The sequence below is a fragment of the Microcaecilia unicolor genome, chromosome 1 (genome assembly GCF_901765095.1).
Source record: "Microcaecilia unicolor chromosome 1, aMicUni1.1, whole genome shotgun sequence".
Lineage (NCBI taxonomy): Eukaryota > Metazoa > Chordata > Amphibia > Gymnophiona > Siphonopidae > Microcaecilia > Microcaecilia unicolor.
Genome location: NC_044031.1, coordinates 482,646,488 through 482,671,502, shown reverse-complemented (window position 1 = coordinate 482,671,502; position 25,015 = coordinate 482,646,488). Strand labels below are relative to the sequence as shown.

Sequence of the window (25,015 nt, the reverse complement as noted above, 5' to 3'; positions counted from 1 at the left end):
ACTGTACACTTGAACATGAACAGACAGTCCCTGCTCGACAGAGCTTACAATCTAATTAGGACAGACAAACAAGAGATAAAGGAATATTAAAGTGAGGATGATAAAATAAGGGTTCTGAACAAGTGATTAAGGGTTGGGAGTTAAAAGCAGCATCAAAAAGGTGGGCTTTTAGCTTTGATTTGAAGACAGCCAGAGATGGAGCTTGACCTACCGGCTCAGGAAGTCTATTCCAGGCATATGGTGCAGCAAGATAAAAGGAACGGAGTCTGGAGTTAGCAGTGGAGGCTAAAGGGTGCAGATAAGAGAGATTTACCCAGTGAATGGAGTTCTGAGATAAGCAGCATAAGATGTTTGTACTTTTTTGGGATCTTGCCAGGTATTTGTGACCTGGATTGGCCACCGTTGGAAACAGGATGCTGGGCTTGATAGACCTTTGGTCTATCCCTGTATGGCACTACTTATGTACTTATGACTGGGCAGAAAATGAACCACAAAACTGAATTGTCTCAGGCTCTACTCCCTTGGGCTCCCAGATCCTCCCTGTTTTCCCTATACCCTCCAATCCAGGAACCAACAAGATTTAATTTTTCTTCTTCCTGCCTCTGTGCAGGATCTCGAGTAAATGGACTGTAACTTATTTTTAAGTAAACTTTAAGAGCCTGGTGGGTCAGAGAGTATAGGGGGAGGGGGGAAGAATGGAGGGAAGATGAGGGGGAGATCATTGATATTGTTCTGTATTATTTGCAGCTAGTACATTTGTAATATACAAATGACAGTTGTACAAAATTTTGTTTCCTATTTTTTATTTTAACAAAAAAGATTTAACTTAAGTAAACCTTATGAGCAGGTTTTTCCACACCAAGAAAGGAGGCGCTGGAAGTTGGAACTGGCAGCATGGAGTGGGTTGTCCCAACGCTGCTTAGTACTTACCAATCTCTAGCAGTTCACCATGGCCTACACAACTATTGTAAAGGCGGGTGGCAGCGGGAGCCGGCTAAGTTTGAGCTCTTCTTCCGGGAGCCCCCCTTCTGTGGTGGTTTCTCGTTCTTCTTTGGGTTGCACGAGTGCTTCAGACGTTCTCCGCTCCGACGCCGGTGCTTCACATAGCCAGCCTTAATCTGCCTGCGTCGGAGCCTCACCCTCAGATGCGTCCCACCTCTGCGTAAGACAGGAAGTTGAATTAGAGGAGGCGGGAAGCGTCTGAGGGAGAGGCTCCAATGCAGGCAGATTAAGGCTGGCTATGTGAATCGTCGGAGCGGAGGGAGAATGCCTCAGCTGGCCGGAGTGACCACCACGCGGATGGGTGACAGCGGGAGAGGTGCAAGACTCGCGCGGGAATGGGGAGGAGGCAAGAGACCGGTCACTGCAGCATCTTTTCTAAAGATCTGTTTGGACGCCTCTAAGTCCACGATTGGGCTGGGGAGGTTTAGCCATTGGTCGGTCTTTCCCCACCCCCATATCCTACACTGCTCCATCTCTTTCTCTCCCCATAATGATGTGCACTGCTCCATCTCTCCACAGCCTCCACCCCGGTGCATTGCCCCATCTTTTCCCTTCCCCATAGCCTGCACTGCTCTATCTCTCCCCATCCCTCATATCCTGCATTGCCCCATCTTTTCTTACCTCCCACGTATTCTGCATTGCCCCATTTCGTCTCCCTGTCCTTTCTCCCTCCCGCTGAAGCTCCTGCACCAGTCCATTGCTTGTCTTCACCATGGCTGTGGCAGGCAACTGCAAAGAAAAAGCAGGGTCAGGAACGTTCCCCTCTGCATGCTGCCACTGGCGCTGCTGGACCCAGAAACAGGAAATTATATCAGGGCTTGATGTAACTTCTTGTGTCTGGATCCAGCACAGGAAGTTACATCAAGCCTAAAAGGAGTGAGCCAACAGGACATGGAGAGACAGATGGGGCAAAGCTGGATACGGGTGAGGGGGGTGACAGAAAAATGCGTTAACAGCATTACAATTTTTAAACATTTAATTGCATTATTAAAAGGTTAAATGTGCAGCCCTAATATTAAATGATTTGGCATGGCTAAGTATGGTACCATATTAAATGACTTGCCCTTTGTAGTAATAGAAATCCTCTCTTCTGTCACTCAGAACTGATTACATTGAAAGGGTCTTCTTGAGTCTTTGGTCTACAAGAACAGGATTTAAAGAATGTCTCAGAGGACAAGCATTACTGGACTTTTGTCCTGCTTAATCTCACTGTGGCTGGAAAGAGCAGTGTCTCAGATGCAGGGAGAAGAGTCAGAGGCCTGCTGTTGAAAACAATGAACCAATTAGCCTTGCTCACAGCTTTCTATGTGCTAATCAATTCTCTTTTGTTTTCAAATTTATTTCTGGGTAAGCGTGTAGAAAGTGATAATAATCTGGCATTGCTATCTGAGGTTTTACAGTACTTCCGAGTAAGGCTGAACCAAATATCAGTATTTGATTCAATTTGGACCCGAATATATTATTTGTATTCGGCCAACTAGTGATTTAAATTTGATTGCAAATAGTGGAGGGAACATAAACATTATAATCAAGCTCATGAGGCAGATCCAATACAATATATTGGGAGGCGGCTAAGGCAGTTCTTAGGGGAGAGATGTTAGCCTATTCAGCCCACAGATAGAAACAAAAGGACAGGGAGATTCTTATACTAGAACGTCACCTCAAATTTTTGAGGCAGCAATGCGGATCTTCTCCAATCTCTCACAGTAAAACGCAGTTATTAGCAGCACAGATAGATCTCAATGAGCTCCTCCATCACAGGGCATGCAAGTTGATTCAACTTTGTAAATATCAGCTGTATAGATTTGGTAATAAGTCCGGCAGATTATTGGCTCATCTGGTCAGACAGTGCAGGTCTTGGTGCTAGAAGATGAAGCCGGATATATGGTTTGCTCTGAGAGGGGCATTACGAATTTGTTTCAACACTTTTTCACCTCTTTATATGAGGAAGACAGCACCAATGATTTGGATAGGGCAGCCTATCTGACCGGCCAACCCCTCCCTTCTTTGACAGAGCCACAACAGCAGATGCTGAATGCCCCTATAACAAAGGATGAGGTCTTGGTGGTGATCCAACTCTGGGGATGGCCCCTGGACCCGATGGTTTCCGAGCTGAATTTTACAAGCTGTTACAAACAGAAATCTTGAATCCACTAACATCTTACTTTAATGCCCTGACAGATCAACAGAAATTAACTGGCAGTTTGAGTCAAGCCCAAATTATAGTTTTACCTAAACCAGGAAAGGGACTGACAGCTCCAGATTCTTATAGACCCATCTCTCTCCTTTGTTCTGAGACCAAACTCTTAGTGAAAGTGCTAGCAAACTGTCTGGCTAAAATCATACCTGGGCTTGTGGCCGACCCGCAGGTAGGGGCTTTAAGAATATCAGGCTTACTCCTTTAAGAATATCAGGCTTATACTAATCTCCCTGGAAGCAGTTTATCATGAGTTTTGATGCAGAGAAGGCGTTTGACAGGGTGTCCTGGAAATTTATGTACGGTGTTCTTTATGTACGGTTTTTCAGGGAGGTTTCTTGATGCAGTTTGGACCCTTTACCATTCTCTGAGGGCCTCTGTGATGGACTTTGGATTCACAACAGATCCTTCCAGATTAGACAGGGGACTTGCTAGGGCTGTCCACTGTCCTCCTTACTCTATTAACGTTAGACCCCCTTTTTAGGAAAGCTCTGCCCCTATTGATTAGCAGACAAATTAATTTAATCAAGATGACAATGAGGGGCATTTTCGAAAGAAACGTCTAAGTTAGAATTTGGACGTCTTTGTAAAACGTCCAAATTCGGAGGTGGGGAAAAAGTCATTTTTGAAAAAAGATGGACGTCCATCTTTGTGTTCGAAAATACCATGGACGTCCTTAGATTTGGACGTCTTTGATTTTCAGCCATTTTCAAATGCAAAGACGTCCAAGTCTAAAACATCTAAAGTCAAGCCATTTGGACGTGGGAGGAGCCAGCATTTTTAGTAGACTGGTCCCCCTGACATGCCAGGACAGCAGTCGGGCACCCTAGGGAGCACTGCAGTGAACTTACCTTGTGTGTTGAGCCCCCCCCAAAACCCACTACCCCCAACTGTACACCACTACTATAGCCCTTATGAGTGAAGGGGGGCACCTATATGTGGGTACAGAGGGTTTCTGGTGGGTTTTGAAGGGCTCGCTGTTTCCTCCACAAATGTAACAGGTAGGGGGGGTATGGGCCTGGGTCCACCTGTCTAAAGTGCACTGCACCCACTACTAAATTACTCCAAGGACCTGCATGCGCTGTTATGGACCTGAGTATGACATCTGAGGCTGGCATAGAGGCTGGCAAGCAATATTTTTAATCATGTTTTTTGAGGGTGGGAGGGGGATTAGTGACCACTGGAGGAGTAACAGGAGGTCATCCCCGATTCCCTTGAGTGGTCATCTGGTCATTTCGGGCACCTTTTTGTGCCTTTTTCTTAATAAAAACAGGTCTGGGTGAAAACGTTCAAGTTTTAGTCCTGGACGTCTTTGCTTTGTTCCATTATGGCTCAAAGACGTCCAAGTCTTAGGAATGCCCGTCTGGCCTTGAACACGCCTCCGATACGCCCCCTTGAGATTTGGATGTCCTTGAGACAGACTTCTGAAAAAGACGTCCAAAATCAGGTTTCAATTATACCAATTTGGATGTCTCTGTGAGATAGACGTCCAAGTGCCGATTTATGTCACTTTTTGGACGTCCATAGTCTGTATCTTTCCTAAGTGTCTTTATATTCTTCATACATTGCCTGTTCTTTTTCTCCATAAAGATCTTAAGGTGCTTAATAGATTGTTAGTCAAATTTAGCTGGGGGAATAAAAAATCCAAATAGCAAGCAGATAGATTATATGGTCCCTAGAGGAGTGGGGGCCTGGGTCTCCCTGATCTTAAAATGTATGTTCAGGTATGCCTTTTGTGCCATGTGAAAGACTGGTTCCTTCAGACGTCCACCACCACACCCCCCTTGACCGTGGAGCAGACGCAGGCTAAGTCATTTCATTTGTTTTATATACTGCATGCCCACCCTCAAGCACTTTGAACACATAGGACAAAGTGTTTTAATATGTCCACTTAAAGAGGCTTGGAGGAGGCTGATACAGCTTTTGGGATGGCAATCCATTTGCTAAGGATCTTCCCTAACTTGCAGGTAATGGGACCTTTCAGCCGGGTATGGATAAAAGGATTTTCCAGAGATGGGCTCAGTTAGGCTTCCATTTTCTTTATCAGATCCTTCAGGAAAATGGCGAGTTGTGCCCGGGGGCAATTTCCAAGTGAGGCACAGGGAGCATGGAACAAAATGTTTGCATACAAACAGTTGGAACATTATATAGCCTCCCTGCGAGCAGACAATTTTACTAGCGGGGTATTTGGAAAGCTTAAGGAGTTTTTCCAGGTGGAGACTATGGAATACCAATCCATCTCTATGCTACACAGACAAATCTCAGTCCTCTTACTACCAAAGAATTATTTAGAGACCCTTAGGTGTTGGACTCATGACCTAGGCATTGGAGGAATAAGCTGTATAAACTTATGTGTTGGGGGTGTCAGGGTCTGAAGGTCCACCAGACCTCCAGCCCCCTGTGTCAGTGTCTGGGGGGGCTTGGGAGAGCACTAGGCCTCCACGTCCTTAGCCATTATGGGTCCAGTTGATCCCCAAGACTGACAGTGGCAGCCTGGGCTGCGTGGCTTGGACCGGGGGAGGGGGGGGGACAGAGGGAGGCTTAATCCTAACTCCATCTGGTGTGAGGGAGGCTTAACCCTAACTCCACCTGGTGTAAGGTTAAGGCGCTATTGTGTCCGTATGATCAGAGCACTTAAATGAGCTCTGTGGCATTCCCAGCTGCGGGCACTGTAGACCCCTCTGATCATATGTGCGAAGGTAAATGCAGGTGCTAGTGGCATCTAGCACTTGCATATACCTTTGATCATCAGGGCCTCAGTATTTCCCAATAAACTTCAGTGAACAACTACATTATTTATTTTCACGCAGATTGGTACAGTGATTATACTGCTGTAAGCTGCATGTGTACATACTGAGAAAACAATCATCAACAGTAGGTGCTTTGCACGAACAAATGCACCTAAAAAATGGCAATCTAAAAGACATACGAGTAGTACTGCAAGACTATTGCTCAATCTTTAAATTTTCTTATAAAGGTCAATATTAAAAAGTTCACACTTCTTTGCCAGGCAGAGGCCAGGTAACAAAGTCCACACTCTCAAAAAGCCCAGCCCCTATTGGCTTAATTTCTAAAATAAAAAAATAAAATCTAAAATAGCTCCCCCTCTAGGTTCCTGGACCAGTTGCTCCAAAAAGCTGTCATTTATTACATCTAGAAATTTTAGCTCCCTAGTACTTCCTGATGTAACATTTAGCCAGTCAATATTAGGATAATTGACCTGTAATTGACCTGTAACCTGTTACACTTGTGGTGGTAAATGTTAAGCCCTCCAACCCCCCTCCAAAACCCACTGTACCCACATGTAGGTGCCCCCCTTCATCCCTATGGGCTATGGTAGTGGTGTACAATTATGGGGAGTGGGTTTTGGGGGGCTCAGCACCCAAGGTAAGGGAGCTATTTTTGAAGTCCACTGCATTGCCCCCTAGGGTGCCCGGTTGGTGTCTTGGCATGTCAGGGGGACCAGTGCACTACAAATGCTGGCCCCTCCCACGACCAAATGCCTTGGATTTGGCCGGGTTTGAGATCGCCGGCATTAGTTTCCATTATCGGCGAAAACCGATGCCGGCCACCTCTGACATTTGGCCAGCCCGAAACGTATTATCGAAACAAAAGATGGCCAGCCATCTTTTTCGATAATACGGTTCGGGACTGCTCTTTGTGGCGCCGACCAAATAGATGGCTGGCCATCTATTTGGCCAGCCATTCGATTATGCCCCTCCACGTCTTCTATGCGACTCTTCAGTTAATTGTTGTAGCTTCAAAGGTTTGATGAAGCAAATAGCAAGAACATTTGTTTTCCCATTTTCAGCACACACTTCTGTTTTCTGATTCATAGGACAAATTTCCAAAATCAGTTACACAGTCACAAAATAAAGATTTACCTGTATAAATTGGCTATCTGAAAATTTCTCTCCAGCTACAAATCCTTGCTATTTCACACCACACATACTTTTAATCACGTTTGAGAGAAGCATTCCCCAAGGTGTATTATGGGCAGGATCATAAAATAATTTAATTTAATTTCAGTAATATCCATCTTTCTTTAGTCTGCAAACCCACTCAACTTGAGCACGACAAATGTAAAATTTATAGAACATTTTAGCAGTAGCAAAACAAGACAAAATCAAAATGAAAACTATATATGGGGGGGGGGGGTAATTTTATAATGTTTTTTTTTAATGTGTAAAGGCCTTTTATAAAATTGTTCCATAGTATGTGCACATACAAGTATGTGCATCATCAGGATGGTGCATATTTATACATGTGCTACGTGTAGGCATTCCAGGGACACAGTTTGGGTAGTCCTACTACTACTACTACTATTTTGCATTTCTATAGCGCTACAAGGCGTACGCAGCGCTGCACAAACATAGAAGAAAGACAGTCCCTGCTCAAAGAGCTTACAATCTAATAGACAAAAAATAAAGTAAGCAAATCAAATCAATTAATGTGTACAGGAAGGAGGAGAGGGGGGTAGGTGGAGGCGAGTGGTTACAAGTGGTTACGAGTCAAAAGCAATGTTAAAGAGGTGGGCTTTCAATCTAGATTTAAAGGTGCCCAAGGAAGGGGCAAGACGTAGGGGCTCAGGAAGTTTATTCCAGGCGTAGGGTGCAGCGAGACAGAAGGCGCGAAGTCTGGAGTTGGCAGTAGTGGAGAAGGGAACAGATAAGAAGGATTTATCCATGGAGCAGAATGCATGGGAAGGGGTGTAGGGAATGACGAGTGTGGAGAGATACTGGGGAGCAGCAGAGTGAGTACATTTATAGGTTAGTAGAAGACGTTTGAACAGGATGCGAAAACGGATAGGGAGCTAAGTCAGAGTTACTGTCTACACATGAGTGTAATAAAATACAGTACACATATGGAGGGGAAATTTCAAAAGAACGTCCAAGTCAGAATCAGGACATCCTACTCATAATGTAAAAAAAAAAATCCAGCTCACAGCCATTTGTGAACAGGAAAAATGTCAGGATTTCCTGTCTGAAAATACATGAGGGCATTCTTGCCCTGAAAACGTCCAAAACGAACAGCCATTTTCCGAAATGAAATGTCCAAAATATGAACGCCAAAAAAGCAGGCACAAAAATGTCTGGCATAATATGTACAAAAATGGCCACACAGATGTCCCTGCAGAGCAGAGGGGCAGTCTTGTGGTCAGTGCAGTGGACTTTAAACAACGGGACCAAGGTACAAATCCCAACTTAATTCCCTTCTATGTTATTGTGAGTCCTTCTGGAATAGAAAACCTACCGTACCTAAAGGTACACCACTACTACTGCCATCACACTTGCAGGTTTCTCAGGTGCAGTAGGTATTTCTATGTTCCAGGGGGGCTTACATATTTGTACAGAAATAAAAGTGTTAAAGAGGGAGTTATACCTGGATCTTGTTGTTCAAAGTCCACTGCACTGACCACTAGGGTGCGCCTTATACTTGCTTGCTTGCTGCTCTATTAGAAATGGCCATAATACCTGAAGCTGTCATAGAACCTAGTATCCACTGTCATTTCCACGTTAAATGAACGAGATCAAAGAGAGATTTAATTCTTAGTGGGCATTTCAGGCTGCTAAACATTGGAAAAATTTGCCTAAAAATATTTGTTTAATTAATAATGATAGTCTTTTTAGGAAGAATTTAAAAACTTTTCTTTATCAGTTATATGTTAAAGGTATAAGATTTTTCTTTGTCACTTTTATTATTTTTGTTAAATATTTATAAATTCATGGAAAGGATATTCCATCTCTTACATTTTGTGAACCACAGTGAACCAATTTTGAAGTATTTTACGGTATTTAAGCATTGGATTTTGTTATGTTATGTTCATAGGGGTGTGCGAGAGGGTCAGTAATCACTGGGAGAGGAAGGAAAGGTCATGCGTTCATCCCTCCAATGGTCAGCTGCTCAGTCAGGGCACCGTTTTGTACCCTGAATGTGATTGATAAGGGTGTAGATAAAAACGTCCTTCTTTTTTGCCTTGGACTTTTCTTCCCATTCCATTATCTCTGAAAGACATCCTAAATTTGGGCCCACCCTAGTTCCACCCAAAACATGCCCCCTTGCTATGTGGATGAACTGCAGTGGAAAGTTTTAAATTCTGCCTTTTGAAAATCATGATTTGGATATTTTCAGTAGATGGACTGTTTTTGGCCATTTTGAGAGGTCTATCTGCTTCAAAAATGAGCACCATAGAAAACACAAATTTACATTTTATTTAGAGTGTGTATAAATGCATAAGTTAATACTGTTTACATGTTACTGGGGCTGGTTTTGGGTGCCTTTTATAGAAAGGTATATAGATGTCTATGCTGCCTTTCCAAAATAAGCTTAAAAGTAGGCATCCTGTTATAAAACCATGCCCATAAATCTTAAAGGGTTGAAATTCAAATGATTTAACCAGTCAGGAAATGCACCCTGTCTGATTAGCATGTTTGGACCTGGCTACCACTGATATTCAGTGACACATAACCAGGTAGTGCTGCTGACTATCTGCACAGACTGCCCCCTGTAGGCGCAAATACAGCGACAGAAAATCACTTAGAGGCTCTTTTATAAAGCAACGGTAAGCCCAACACAGGTTTACCGCATGCTAGTTCCGACTCAAGCACGTGCCATTTCTGGCACTTCATAAAAACATTTTTTATAGTGTGGTACTAACCCGGAGGTAATCAGGCATCGCTGCATGCTGCCTAGTTACTGCGGGAACCCTTACCGCTACCTCAATGGGTGAAGGCAAGTGCTCCATGCCGCATAGCCACATGGTAAGAGTTATCTTGCTACATGGCCACTTTTTTTTAGCTTTTTACCCGCTGCAGTGAAAAGGGCCCTGGCACATGGGAAAAATGGCCCCTGCCACTACTGCAGGGCCTTTTTTTTACCACAGCTTAATAAAAGGTCTCCTTAGATAAGTAATTACTCTGGACTTGTCTGCAAGAAGTATACTGCACCTAAGGTGACCCTAAGGTTCAAGTAGCGCTGCCCCTAAGAAGGAATAATACTAATGTGGAAATATATTATTTATTATGGATAATAATAATTAGCAAATATGGCAAGCAAGTTACAAAAATATACTGATGTGTGTGTGTGTCAGTGTGTGTGTATTGTTACATAACTACAATACTTTCCTAAGAAGAGATTACAAAAGCAGCAGCTCTATTAGGCTATATACCATGTGTGAAAATATCCAATCCTTAGCAAGCTAAAGACAAGTAAATGACTAGTGCTCCTGAACTGTAGAAGAAATCTTGTTCCTTCCCTCTTAGAGGTCTGCAGCTTCGGTGTTAAATGGGTGATGAATTGGTTCCTCTTCAGCGATTTAGCTGTACACCTCAAACCCCCTAGTTAGTATCAGGTATAGTTCAACATGTCCTTGCTCTGCCCAAGCAGCTGGATTCTCAGTCTGATTGAAGCTGCAAATAATCAGTTCCTGAATTCTTCCTTGTACTGCATTTTGCACAGAAAGATACAGTTCATAGGCGTTATGAACAAGTCAGTCTCTCTCCTAAGAGAGATGTATATGCCACCAGGTCTATTTTCTTTCCTGGTCCTCTGGTCCAAACTCTCTACCAAGCCCAGGGTTAACTCTATCCCAATGGTCCACAGGTGACTATCCTGGACCAATCAGGAACCATATTCATCTGTCTAGCAGGTGATATTTGGTCACAAATATTAAGGGGTGCTTGTCCTTCTAGATGGCTCACTTTATCAGGAGTGGCACAGGATGTCTCACTAATAAGATAGCTAACCAGGATTATCTCATTCCAGTATTTCTGTAAAACTCTGTCCTCCACAGCTTCACACCAGATAGACTGGAGGGCTAGTACAGGTGGACAGCCTGTCCTTGGATGATGTCAGCTAGCACAGTGTTTCCAGAAAGTTGTGATGAGGGTATTGTTCAGAAAAGATGGTTCATGGCTTACCCAGGCCTCAGGCCTAACAAAAGGTGAGACATAGGGGATACCCCTATACCCCACACTATCCAGGTAGTGCTGAGGCAGAGTCTGGGTGGAGCCAGTACTTCTCCAGCGATATTCAGTGCCAGTGCATAAAAGGCAATCCTATCTATGCCTGGTTTGGCACCTGGATAACTTCCAGGTAGTGACCTGAAGAAATCTGTGGTTTCCCTTTCTTCCTCCCCCACCCCTGCAAAGAGCATTGGCCTCCTCCCTCCCAAACCTCCTGAGGAGCAGTGGCTCCCTTCCTCCTGACGAGCACTAAACCCCTCTGCACAGGCCTACCTTTACAGTCCATGGGGGGGTCTAGGGTAGAAAGGGCAAGAATGATCCCCACTTGCTCCTGCCCATGGTGGCTCCAGCTTCAAAATGGCCACTGCAACCTCTATCAGCAGTCTCATAGTTCTAGCGGTACTGCAGTACTACCATTAGAGGTCACAGCAGCCAATTCGAAGTCACAGCTGTTGTGGACAGCAAGAAGTGGAGATTGTTCTTGTCCCTTTTACACTAGACCACCAGGGATTGTAAACGTAGGCCTGGAGGGTGGCCTTTAAGAGGGGCACAATGCTCAGGGTGAAGAAGGGAGGGGGATTATTGGGTGGCAGTGCTCCTGGTGGGGGAGGGAGTTGGAATCAGGGGAGAGGAGGGAACTGACCAGATGTGGGTCCAAGCCAATATTCAGCTGGGACCCACATTTGTCTCTTATGCAGGTTCCTAGCTGAATATTGACCAGAACCCGCATAAGTACCAGCAGCTGCCTATCTGATCAGGTCTGGATATTCAATGCTAGTGCTTGCACAAGGCCCAGCACTGAATATCCAGAGGGTCTAACTTAGCCAGAACAGTAAATGTTTTATTTATTTGGATTTTGCTCACACATTTTTCAGTAGTAGCTCAAGGTGAGTTACATTCAGGTACACTTGATATTTCCCTGTCCCTGGAGGGCTCACAAGTTTGTGCCTGAGACAATGGAGGGTTAAGTGACTTACCCAAGATCACAAGGAGCAGCAGTGGGATTTGAACCAGGCACCTCTGAATGTCAAGACTGGTGCTGTAACCACTAGGCGATTTAAAAAACTGCTCACTGCTACTGGCTGAAGATTGATCAGTATAAAACTATGCTAATCAAAAACTAACAAATAAGGCACAGCTCAGCACCTATAATCATAAATTCAGTACCCATCTTGCAATAACTCAAGAACTTGTCTGATGAAATAAAGTATATTGTAAAGTTAGAAACAATTATCCTAAGTAAAAAAAAAAAAGTTTGGAATTTGTTTAAATAGAGAGATGTCAACTCTGGTGGCATCAACTTTTAAAAATAATACAATTTGCTATCAAATGGCTTCTCACAAATACATTCTAAGAGCCCATGCTACACAGTCAGCATTCTCAAAAGAAAGATGTCAAACTGCATGTAGATTGTATGATCAAGAAAAGATATTCTATTCACCTTACAAAATCTAGCTGCACAAAAAGCAGGTGTAAAACGTCCATGGGTAAAAAGTACTTGTAGACCTAACCCCAAACTAAACAGTCTGAAAACTGCTCCCTCAGGGTATAATCTACTTAGGATATTCCCCCATTCTGGTCTATGCAAAAAAAAAAAAACCCACTTTGCAAATCAGGCCCTTAGTGCTTATTTAATAAGTTTGTATTCTCTTGTGTTTCTGTGCAAACTCTGTATTTGGTCTCAGTAGGCTCAGCATTAGCATAAATAAAAGTAATGTTGTGCAGTACATCAGTATTACCATACTGAGACAGACCGAAGGTCTATCAAGTCCAGCATCCTGTTTCCAACAGTGGCCAATCCAGGTCACAAGTACCTGCAAGATCCCAAAACAGTACAATACATTTTATGCTGCTTATTCTAGAAATAAGCAGTGGATTTTCCCCAAGTCCATTTTAAAAATGGTGTATGGATTTTTTCTTTAGAAAACCATCCAAACATTTTTAAAACCCTGCTAAGCCAACCACTTTTACTACATTCTCTGGCAGTGAAATCCAGAGTTTAATTACACATTGAGTGATAAAACATTTTCTCTGATTCGTTTTAAATTTACTACTTTTTGGCTTCCTTGTGTGTCCCCTAGTCCTAGTATTTTTGGAAAGAGTAAACAAGCGATTCACATCTACCCGTTCCACTCCACTCATTATTTTATAGTACTGTAAAATCTGAACCATAAAAGTGCATGCTTATATGCACATTATTCTCTGGTTTACGGGACATAGGGCATGATCACTTATTTGGAGGTAGATTTTAGAAAGGATGTACAAATCGGATCTGAAACATCCAGATCAGGATATGTCAAGCTCCACTAGTAATTTGGAATCTGCCAAAGTAGAGCCTGTTCTAAAATATATGCAGGAATGAACATTTATGCGCTAGTTACATGATGCTCATATCATCAGTATGATACAATTAAACACTTTATAAGCATCAATGTCTAAACTATCGATGGGGTGAACATGGCAACATAATCATGTATAACACTATTTCAGAGACCTTACATGTGTAGATACCAGAACAGGTATGTGTGTCAGCCATTTTAGAAAAATACATATGTATTTCTTCTGACCCTATCACAGAGCCTGATTTCCTTTGCCAGTATTGCTGCTGAGGAGATAAAAAAAAACACAGAGGGATTAAGGGGAGCACTGAACAAAACGAGCACCTTTCTCTCACCTAAATGTCTCCAAGAGGAGGTATAAATCCCAACATTGATGTCAGCAGACATGCAAGTGCATTCCCCCTGTGAAATCGAGAATGCATTTGTATCTTTTAAGCCTGCCATAACCCTACCCAAAACACATCTAGAGCACACCTCCCTGCCAAATTAACATATTTGAGTTTTGGATGCATATATCCTGGTTTTCTGAAATTGCGATTTAAACACATATGCAATATAGACATGTAAATGCCAGTGTATGCGTATCTAAAACACAAATAGGGCTCCTAAGACCTTACTGTTGAGCTATGAAGTAGTCATAGAGTAAATTTCTTGTCCAACAAAGCTATCAGAGCTCTGCACAAAATGGCCAGTGTTGATGCATTTTTCAATCTCCAGTAACCTTTAGATTTAAACAGCAATAAATGCCATTGTCAGTTGCCTAGATAGATAAATCCAGTTCTTATTGTGTTTGTTTTATATTTTTTAAAATAATTGAGTAATCATAGCAGAGACAGTTGCTGTAGGGCTGAGTATACAAAGATAATAAATATAAGGGAACATTTGCATGCATTATCTTTACTAGCTGAAAATTGAATGCCAGCCGCTATTCTTCCTTAGTAGAAATTATCAGCTATTTAATGCCAGTCATTTGATGACTGTCTAGGGCTGCTATGAGACTGATATATAGAGACCTCTAACTATTAAATGTAGTATTTAATATTCTTTCTTGACATTTCCTTCTTGATCCTTCTGTGTGCAGGAAAGCCTGGTCCTTTCATTATTGCTATTTGTTGTTTCTAGGTCCAACAGACCTCAGCATGAAAAGACAGTTAGCAACCACCTCTGGATCTTCCAGTAGTACAAGCTCTCGACCTCAGCTAAACCCAACAGAAGTTAATGCAGTGCGGCAACTGGTTGCCGGCTATCGGGAATCTGCCGCATTTTTACTGCGCTCTGCAGATGAACTGGAAAACCTTATTTTACAGCAGAACTGAGCTGCCTGACCTCTGGACTAGCCTGGTTTAATCCTGGTATTCCACTAGTGACGATCTGATTTTCTCGAAGAGCCATCTCACATTGCTGCAGTCTTCAAGGAAAGTTGATTACTTTTATGCCACACTGTTCTTAACCCATGAAGTGATGTGCTAAGATGCTTGAAGTGAACCTCGATCCCTGGCATTTCAGGTACTCTTATGTTTCCAGCCTTTTACTTTTTATTATAGTATGCCAGTTAATTATGGAAACAAAATGGATGTAGATTGTTAAAAGTTGATCATGTTAGCACGTGAAAGAAGCAGAAGATACTGCGGTGTCAACATTGGTTCAAGATCCAAGTGCAATATTTGTGAAATGTGCTACAGACTGAATAGACCTAAAACTGCAGTATATGGCAAAACGTTGCCAATAGTTCCTGTTCTTACAGGACACAACTAAAAATCGTGAATTTTTTAGAAAAAAAATTTGTAATAAAAAAACAAACGTTTTATTTTCCATTTATATTATTCATTTTTACTTTGACAACTTTTTTCACTTCTAAAAGAATTTTTTGAAGAGCCAATGTTAAGTTGCTCTCAAATCTGAGACTCCAGATTCTTTCTGCAAAATAAAAAAACCAGATAAGAAAAAAAATGTGATGATGGGTAAGCCCCTAATTCCTGCCCTGTGAAAACTTCACACCTGGGTTTATTTTCTATTAGAAGCATGTTTTCCTCCACTCATGATGTTCCTGGTCCCCATGCCATAGTGAATTCCAAGTTTATTAGTAATTGAGACTTTGTTTTAAAGACATAGAAATATCATAGAAGACTGATTGGTTTCCTGTAGAAAACACACAACTCCATAATCACTACTGCTGCTGCTGCTGATTTTCTGTATAGCTCCCTCTTTACTGGGTGGATGCAGATGACTGAATGTTTAATAGGTTGCAAGTGACAATCTGAAAAATTGCACTCTTGTGTGTATTTTTCATTTCACAGAAGTACTTACAGGAAAGGCCATTTCACACCTCTGGTGTGATTTGTATAATTTTGCTGCCCACTTGCCTAAAAAAAACCTGTATAAAACTGTAAATCAATGCAGCTGCAACTTACACTGAATTCCTACCTTGTTTTGTTTCCTCCTTCTCTCCCCCAAATGTTCTTGTTTTCTAATGCTGAATACACATTAATGGTGTTTTCTTTGTGCACTAAGGCAAGCTTATTTTTATGTACGTGTAGACATGTACTTTGGTTCATGCTTTCTGTAAAATCTGTTCAGTTGTTTAGCTTTTGTTGACTATCAGATTCCTTGTGCATTCCTGAATTTGCCTTATTTCATGTATAAAAAATGATGTAATTCAGTTTTTGACAATGAGTTTAAGGCATCAGTGACATTTTATATATACTTGTTACATAGAGTTTTCCAAGTACTGACTGTGATTGTGACCAAGTAATGTGCACTTTTTCCTGTAACTGTGGACATTGCTCTGCCTTTTTTTCTTTTCAGTGTTTCTAGGATTACTGTTGCTTACAGTTATGTAAAAAAAAAGAACTTTTGTGATACTGTTGGTAAATGTGAAAAAAAAGCTATTGAAATATGAGTATTTTGAAGACATCGTACATTACATTAATAAATAGGCATCTCTTTGCGTTGCAAACTAATGTTCACCACTTTCAATGAAAATCTTCAATTTTGAGGGCTGGCATAACTTCCTCCAGTTTTCTTTGGATTAATAAACAGATTTATGTGTACAAGCACACCAGTGTGTAATGTTGCAATTATATGAGCCACAATGCCAATAATAAGCCAACATAAAAAAACTACAATTACTACAGCAATAAGATTATCATGCTCTTTGCACAGGTTTGAAAGGACATCTCAATTATTTGTCAAACTCCATCGGCTTCCTATAGAAGCACGCACAAGGTTTAAATTGTGATTTTCAATATATGATATGGAACGGCCACTCAATATATGTGTGATATATTAAGAGGGGCATTTTCAACATGACCTCTAAATCCATTTTTGGACATTGTACAAAAAATGTCCAAAAATCTAGTAGCGAACATGGCCATTTTCAAATCAGAAAATTGTCCAACTTTTTGTTTCAAAAATGACCATTTGCTAAATGTTTTGTACTCAGTGTGTCTATCTTTTTGGACCATTTTCAGAAAAAATAAATGTCCAAGGGGAAAACACACAAAAACAAGCCATTGGGATGTATGGGAGGCCAGTGTTCTTAGTAGACTGGCCACACAGACATCCCAGCAGAGCAATGGAGCACCCTATAGGGCACTGCAGTGGACTTCACATAAAAGGTCCCAGGTACACATCTCACTGTTACCCCCTTATATTATAAGGGGAGCCTTCCAAAACCCACCAAAAATCTATTGTACCTACATATAGGTGACACCTGCAGGCATAAGGGCTATTGTAGAGGTGTTAAGTTGGGTACAGTAGGTTTTTGGTGGGTTTTGAAGGGCTCACACTTTCCACCATAAGGGTACCACCACTAGGCTACTCCAGGGACCTACTTGCTGCTCTAATGGGACTGGCCATAACATCTGAAACTGTCATAGAAGCTGGGATGTACTATTTCGTTCACATCTTTGGGGGGTGAGAGGGAGTCAGTGACTACTAGTGGAGTAAAGAGGGGGGTCATGCCTTAATCCCTCCAGTGGTTATCTGGTCATTTAGGGCAATGTTTTGTAACTTAGACATGATTGAAACAGGTCTAGACCAAAATGTCTACCTTTTAGCCCTGGACGTTTTTGCTTTGCTCCATTATGGCAGAAAAACATCCAAGTTGTGGGATCGCCCAACCCCCCCCCCCCCCCCCCCTTGTGATTTGTACACACTTCAGAGAAAAATGTCTCAAATCTGAGTTTTGAAAATTGCGATTTGGATGCGGTTTTTGGGGGGGGGGGGGGGGGGAATGTCCAAATGGCACGTTATGCTGTTTTTAAGACATTTTTCTCTTTTGAAAATGAGCCCCTTAGTCTGTCTTTACCCAGTGGAAACTGGTCACTCAGACATCATTTATTTTTTCGGTTCCTGAATGCAAACGGGATAAGATACAAAACGAGATTCCATTCATTTTTACATATCAAGTGGTTAAGATCTAATTTAGATCAATGATAAATTATAAGATCTTTTGGAAATCTTTAAAAACATTTTTATTTCACTAATTTGTGATGTCTAAAGTCTGAAATTATTAATTGTTTAATCTCCAATGTATGTATTTCCTACGAATGCCTGTACTCTGCATTCAAATGTCCAAGGTATGTACAGATTTTAAGACATAAAATGTAATGTAAAAGATTTCACAGCAACAGCCAAGTATACAGGGAAGGGGATTCAAGGGGAAAAAAAGCAAGTTTGGAGGCATTTTCATGCCCTGGAGAGTCAACACTTTGCAGAGTGTCTGCATTGTAAAAAGCATATAAGCCAGGGAAAAATAGTTGGCCATTTTTTGAACACTTTCATGAATTACCAGTTAGAAAAACAAACGAGAGGAGACTGGAAATCAGAGAAATGAATCAGTAGCAACAAAGGAACAAAAGAAAAGGGGAGTATCTTATAACAGTCAGTCTGTTGACCTGACTATCTAGTCTCTGCCACCAGTGACAGGGCAGGCCTAACTAAGACAAAGAAGCATGATACAATGGAGTAAATGGGATGCTGTCCCACTGCACTGTCTCAAGCCAAAAGGCAGGCTGAATCCACTGATATGAGGTTATCTGGGCCCATCTCTGGCAAAATTGTTGGATTCTATCCCCAACAGAAACTACTAGAGAATGGGTCCCAGGTCTTCAGTGTGGGGCTCAGGCAGCACCTGAGACTCTAGGCTCCAAATCTTGACACCCTCTTCAGGCCTCACAAAAAGACTGCCCTCTGTCTGCAAAATGAGACTTCTGAGTAGCACTCATTCTGCCCTGCATATACCTCCTGAAGTTCCTAAGCCACTCCCTAGCTGACACACCATGGGGCATATAGTCCTCAGGCAGCTTTGGTACATTATTGTCTCTTATTTGACCAAATTATCCAGATCTTCCCCAACAAGAAACTTGCCCTAAAAGGTAACTTGCTAAGCCTGGTCTTAGAAGCCACATCTGCTGAACAATTAAAGATCCAAAGCAAATGCCTAGCCACTACCAACAGAGCCATATTCTTGGCAGAAGCAGTGCTTTTTTGTGCCGGTACGCGCCGGTACATCGTACCAGCACCTTTTTTTTCCTAGGCTCACCTACCCGCCCTACTTTCCTTTCCTGCCACCCATGATGCCCCTTTTAAGCCCCCATCGAGTTCCAGCGCCCCAGCCCCACCTGCCCGCCCTTAGCTTCCCGACAGCCTCACCACCACCACTACCCCGCGATTCGTTTAAATCATTTTTTTACGTGAAGTCGCAGCACCAGCGTTGGTGAGAGGATCAGGCTCGCCTCTTCCTGCCTTCCCTTCGTTCCCTCACAGTGTCCTGCCCTCGTGGAAACAGGAAACTACATCACCGGAAGATTTAAACGCGTCGCGGGGGGGGGGCTGTCGGGAAGCTAAGGGCGGGCAGGTGGAGCTGGGGCGCTGGAACTCGACAGGGGCTTAAAAGGGGGGGGGCAGGTGGAGGCCTGGGGTGAGTTACTGGACATGGAGGGGAGGATAGGGGGCAAAAGAGAATCGCTGGAAATGGAGGGGAGAGAGGGGAATCGCTGGACATAGATGGAAGGGGAGGGCAGAGGAGAATCGCTGGACAGAGAGGGGAGGGCAGTGGAGAATCGCTGGACATGGAGGGCAGGGGAGAGAGGAGAATCGCTGGACATGGATGGGAGGGGAGGGCAGGGGAGAGAAGAGAGGAGAAATCGCTGGACATAGATAGGAGGGGAGGGCAGAGGAGAATCGCTGGACATGGAGGGCAGGGGAGAGAGGAGACTCGCTGGACACAGATGGGAGGGCAGAGGACAATCTGGACATGGATAGGAAGAGAGGGCAGGGGACAGAGCATAGTTTCTGGACATGGATGGAGGGAAAGGCAGGAGAAATGCTGGACATGGATGGAGTGGAGGGAAGACGAGATGCACATGGATGGAGGGGAGAGAGGAGAAATGCTGGACATGGATGGAGTGGAGGGAGGGAAGAGAGGAGAAATGTTGGAGGGAAGCAAAGAGATGCATACGGTTGGAGGGGAAGGGAGAGAGGAGAAATATTGGACATGGATGGAGGGGAGGAAAGACAGAGGATGTAGATGCACATGGATGGAGTGGAGGGGGAGAGGAGAAATGCTAGACATGGATGTAGGGGACGGAAGACAGAGGAGGAGATGCGCATGGAGTTAGGGGAGAGAGGAGAAATTTTGGACATGGATGGAGGGGAGGAAAGAGAGTTGAAATGCTGGACATGGATGGAGGGAAGGGAAGAGAGAAGAAATGAGATAAACATGGATGGAGGGGAGGAGAGAGGAGAAATGCTGGACATGGATGGAGGGGAAGAGGAAAAATGTTGGACGTGATGGAGAGAGGAAGGAGATGCATACTGACAAGGTGAGGGAAAGGGAAAAGAGGAGAAAATCTGCACATGGATGATAGGCAAAAGCTGGATCCACTCTATACCTCCTCCAGTCAAGTCCGCAGAGGACCCAGCTTTTACCTATGGATGTAGAGCAAGAAATGAAGGAGGAAAGTAAAGCAATAAATGGAAAGGAAGCCCTGGAAACGGCGTTAAGGGATCAGATAAAAAGTCTCAGAATCAGAGACTGGGCCCAACATGTTCAGAAAAACAGTCACCAGACAACAAAGGTAGAAAAAAATAATTTTATTTTCATGTTAGTGTTTGGAAGATGTCCAATTTGAGAATTTACATCTGCTGTCTTATTTTACACTGGGTATACTAGAGCTGTAACAGCTTATAGAAATTATTTATAATGAAAAAAAAATCACAAGTTATTTTTTGCTCCTATACTGGTATAGGCTGATATAAGGGGTGTGGCTACCATAGATGGTGACCCCACCCATAATGGGTACTGGTACCTTTTTTCCTACAAAAACAGCACTGTTGATTAGTATAAGGAGGTTTCAGGAGATGTTCTAGAGCTCAAGAGGGGAAGAAAACCTGGGGCAATACCTCCTTATTGGGAGGGCTTTTAGTAGTTCCAGTAGATATGATAATAGAAGGGAGTATGTGCTTGTTCCTTTAAAGACTGGGGAGGGGAGTATAGGGCAGTTAGAGAGGAGGAAGAGGAAGGGCGGGGTAAAGCAGAGCCAGAGAAGAGACCCAGCCTATGTAGACAGACTCAAAATCCAAACATTGAGGAAGGGCCTGAGGACATAGATGAGCCCTGCAAGCAAATAATTGAAGGGAATAGCTCTAAAGCAACAGAAGAGGACCTCGACATGGAGAAAAGTTCTTGATGGTTTTCATTTGACTACATTTTGTCCAGGATCTTAAGACAATGTTGCCTATGTTTACTAAGGTGTGATGTAGGCATGTTAGCATTGTTAACGCATGTTAAACACTAATGTGCCCATAGAAATGTATAGGTGCATTAGCATTTAACACACCTTAGTAAACATACCCCTGTGAGTTTACTTTTGCTCAACAGAGCAGCAGACAGCCAGTATATCAAACAGAACACTGCAAGGGAAGTGGCTACCCAGCCCTTTAAAGCCAGGGTTGTGGTTTTCTTTTTGCTTGTTTTTGATTTCAGATGAGTTTTAGAAGAGCTTTGGACAGAACAAAGTTGTTAAAGACTGGTTAATGGGACTGAAGTACAAGAGAGAGAAAGAAAAAGGAGGTGCGAGGGGCAAAGGCTCTTTTGGGGTCCCAAACCCCTGCCTTACAAGGACTAGGGAGGGGGAGTACCAACTCTTTTCCCAGTGACTAGGCCGTTGCCTGAGGAGAAGGAAGACAAGGAAAGTGATTGTACTGGCTGAGATTTGAAGACTCTAGCAAGAGCACTGCAGGGGTAATTTGTCTACCTAAATTAAGACTTTGTTTGCTGCTTGAAATCATAATAAGGCTTAACACTCTTGAAAGTCCTGGCTACAGGGCATCTCTCAACTGTGTTTTAAATAAAATTTCCCCAGAAGGAGATTCCTGTTTTCAAAATAAAGAACTGTGTTATTTGGAAAATAAGCTTATTCATAAGAACTGTTCTTTTGTGGAATTTGGCCTGTGGGGGGGAAACTTTGAAGAAGGGGAGACCATCCTTGCCACAGCTGCCTTGCCTGTGACAATTATCTAAAATGGATTAATTTGTATAAGGCAATTTAAAGCCCCATTTTACGTAGAACATTGAGATTGGAATAGCAGCATCCAGGTCAGGACATGTTCAATTTTACAAAAGGCTCCTTACGTATTTGTTCACATATGTGCATAAAAGACTAAAATACTGAATATGAGAGCAGAGTAAACAGCTGAAAGAAGGAAGATCCTGGAGGCGAGGCTAAAAAGATTGGTCAACTCTAGGCAGTGTCTTATAGAATTACTTCCATATCGGGATCATTTTACAAACCTAGGGCCTTTTTTCTAAGGCGTAATATTTATTTTTCAACACAGGAAGCATGCCCATGGACGGAGAGTAGGTGTGCCTGAGCTAATCGGGGCACATTACCACACGCTGCCCGATTAGCGCGGGAATAGTGTGGGATCCCTTACCGCCTCCTAAATAGGTGGCAGTAAGGGCTCCTGCAGTAATGCCCACGGGCTAATGGGGAAATTAGTGGGTGTCCACTAAATACAAAAAAAACTTGGGTGTGGAAATATATAATCGTAAGATAATAATATAGATACAGTGTATCTCCACAAAATGAAAATGTGACAAATATCCAACAATGTGACTGACACTGTTGGATCCTGTTGCCAAAGCAGTGCAGTCCCACCACCAAGACCCTGACGCAGCTAATCGAAACGCTGGCCATCGTTGGCTTGGGGCGAGGGAAGTTTACAGTGAAGGGCAGCGTTGAATTGAGTGCCGAGTTTGAAAGCTAAGTATTCTTTCAAACGTCATCTATATAGCCACAGTGTTTATCTGTTGGGATGAGTGCATTAAAGACTTTTTAGTCATCACTTGGGACAGTGTTGTAAGGACTGGATAGTTTGCACACAGACCATGAGGTTTTTGGCCGATGATGAACAGAGGGTCCGTTTATGACCCGTTTCAGCTCTGTTTGACGTGATACGTCTAGGAGCTCTGTGAGGCCTTTTTTTGCTCTAATTAAATTTGTTCAACAGTCACATTGTTGGATATTTGTCACATTTTCATTTTGTGAAATTAGTGTGTGGCCATTACAAAAAAAAATCACAAGCACGGCTATTTTACTGGTGCATTAAATGTAGCACAGGCCACATTTTATCACACCTTAGGGGCCCTTTTATTAAGGCGTGTCTAAAAGTGGCCTGTGCTGGTGTAGGTGCGTGTTTTGGATATGTCATTTTTTTCAGTGCACATGGAAAAAAGGCGCTTCTTTTGGTGGTCGAAAATGGATGTGCGGCAAAATCATTTTCGGCCTGAGACCTTACCACCACCCACTGAGCTATCGGTAAGGTCTCACGTGCTAACTGGGTGGTAATCAGCCAGCGCATGTAAAATTGCCGATTACCGCCGGGTAAGCACCATGTGGTAGAAAATAGAAAATATTTTCTACCGCGTTTCTTGGACGCATGTCAAAAATGGAATTACCGCCCGGGGCACACAGTAGCCGAGCAGTAGTTCCAATTTGGCGTGTGTTGGACATGCATAGGCGCCTACACACCTTAGGAAAAGGATCCCCTAGAGGCCTAGATGTGTCTGCAATTAAATAGTGAAGTTGCAATTTGTTTCCCAAAATTTAGAAAGGGAAATTTAAAAAATGAGAGATTTACTTCCTTAATCCCTTGTGTAAAGCTCTGGTTGAAACAAGAACTTTAATTGTTTGTGCCTCTGAACTGGTGCAAAACTGATGGGGAACTTTTTTTTTATTTTTATAGATCTGTGTTTCCAACATAAGATGGGGAATATAAGTGTAGATTTCTGGGCCCTAAAGCTATACCAAAACCATGGCCCCTTGAAATCTTTGCATCATGTGGATCTCCGCATGTAAATAGGAGCTTTTTGAAGTTATCATTTACAGGTATATGCAATCCACAGATGTAGATATTGCTGTTTACATGTGGATATGCTTTTAAAATGACCTCCTTCAGCTCTTTAAGTAAACATGACTGCTCCTAAAGGTTTGGAGTTATTGAGTCAAACTACTTAATTTCCAAAAACATCATTTAATCAACATAAGGTACAAGCATTATTGCAATATGTACTTCTGAAATACTTAAGAACTTTTATTTTAAATTAAAACAGGTGATCTACTTCATTTCCAAACCTAGGAATAAATCAGGCAAAAATGCAACCGTGTTAAATTGCAAACCAGTAAGTCAGTATTTGAAGTGGCGGTGATAAGCATATATAAATATAACAAGTAATCAGGATATGTGTATTCATCAATATTCAAATTACAGAAGTATCTAACCATCAGAAGAATATTAGTTGTGCAAATAAATTACCATAACCCTAATTTAAATTGTTAATTGCAACTGATCACAGCCTTTTTAGTTTTAACAGTTTTCTTAATAAATGGAATTTGAAAAGTCTTTCTTGTCCTGTAAGTTTGTCATGACTACATTGTGAGTGTTACAGAGCAGGGATAGTCTCTTATATGTATTTGTACAGTGCTGTGTAGGTCTAGTAGCATTATAGACACAATCAAGGCAGTTCTATAACAGGTCACCTGGTAAGAGCCTATTCTATAAAAAATGGTATAGTGGCAAGTTTCCTTAAGAATACTCCCTCGCTGGTGTTGAATTTCAACCACCTTACAGCAGGTGGCGCTAACCTTTTGAGTCAGGGGCGGGGCAAAGGCAGGGAGGTGGTCTCCAAGAATGAGGCTTCAAGTGAAGGAATCCTCCCAGAGTGTTGGTTGGGCTGCCATACCTGTGAGGGAGTGGCCCTAGCTCAGAGATGTTGAAATCTGGGGGAAGAAGTAGACGCCAAGGGACTACATGAGAAGAAACAGCAAAGGTAAAAGAGTGCCTTTATTTATCTGTGAAGCCCTAGGTCCTGAGAGTCCCAGCTGTAGCCAGGCCTGGATTGATGTTTAACTGTGCTGAGGAAGCCTGGCAAGAGGTGAGGAAATAAGTGTCAATTACACCTTGAGTCTGTGACGTGATTGATTGCTGGTTAAATAATAATTCTATTT

At 42.6% G+C, this 25,015-nt stretch overlaps 1 protein-coding gene across 2 annotated transcripts in view; it reads left to right on the top strand.

Moving 5' to 3' along the window:
- The window catches only part of NOL4 (nucleolar protein 4), a 382,191-nt gene extending 366,864 nt beyond the window's left edge, over positions 1 to 15,327 (top strand). For both annotated transcript variants that reach the window (XM_030213991.1, XM_030213980.1), the window contains one exon: positions 14,625 to 15,327. In XM_030213991.1, the coding sequence (XP_030069851.1) occupies positions 14,625 to 14,818 (194 nt within the window). In that variant the 3' untranslated portion in view covers positions 14,819 to 15,327. The remainder of the gene's footprint in view (positions 1 to 14,624) is intronic.
- The last annotated feature ends 9,688 nt before the right edge of the window (positions 15,328 to 25,015 follow it).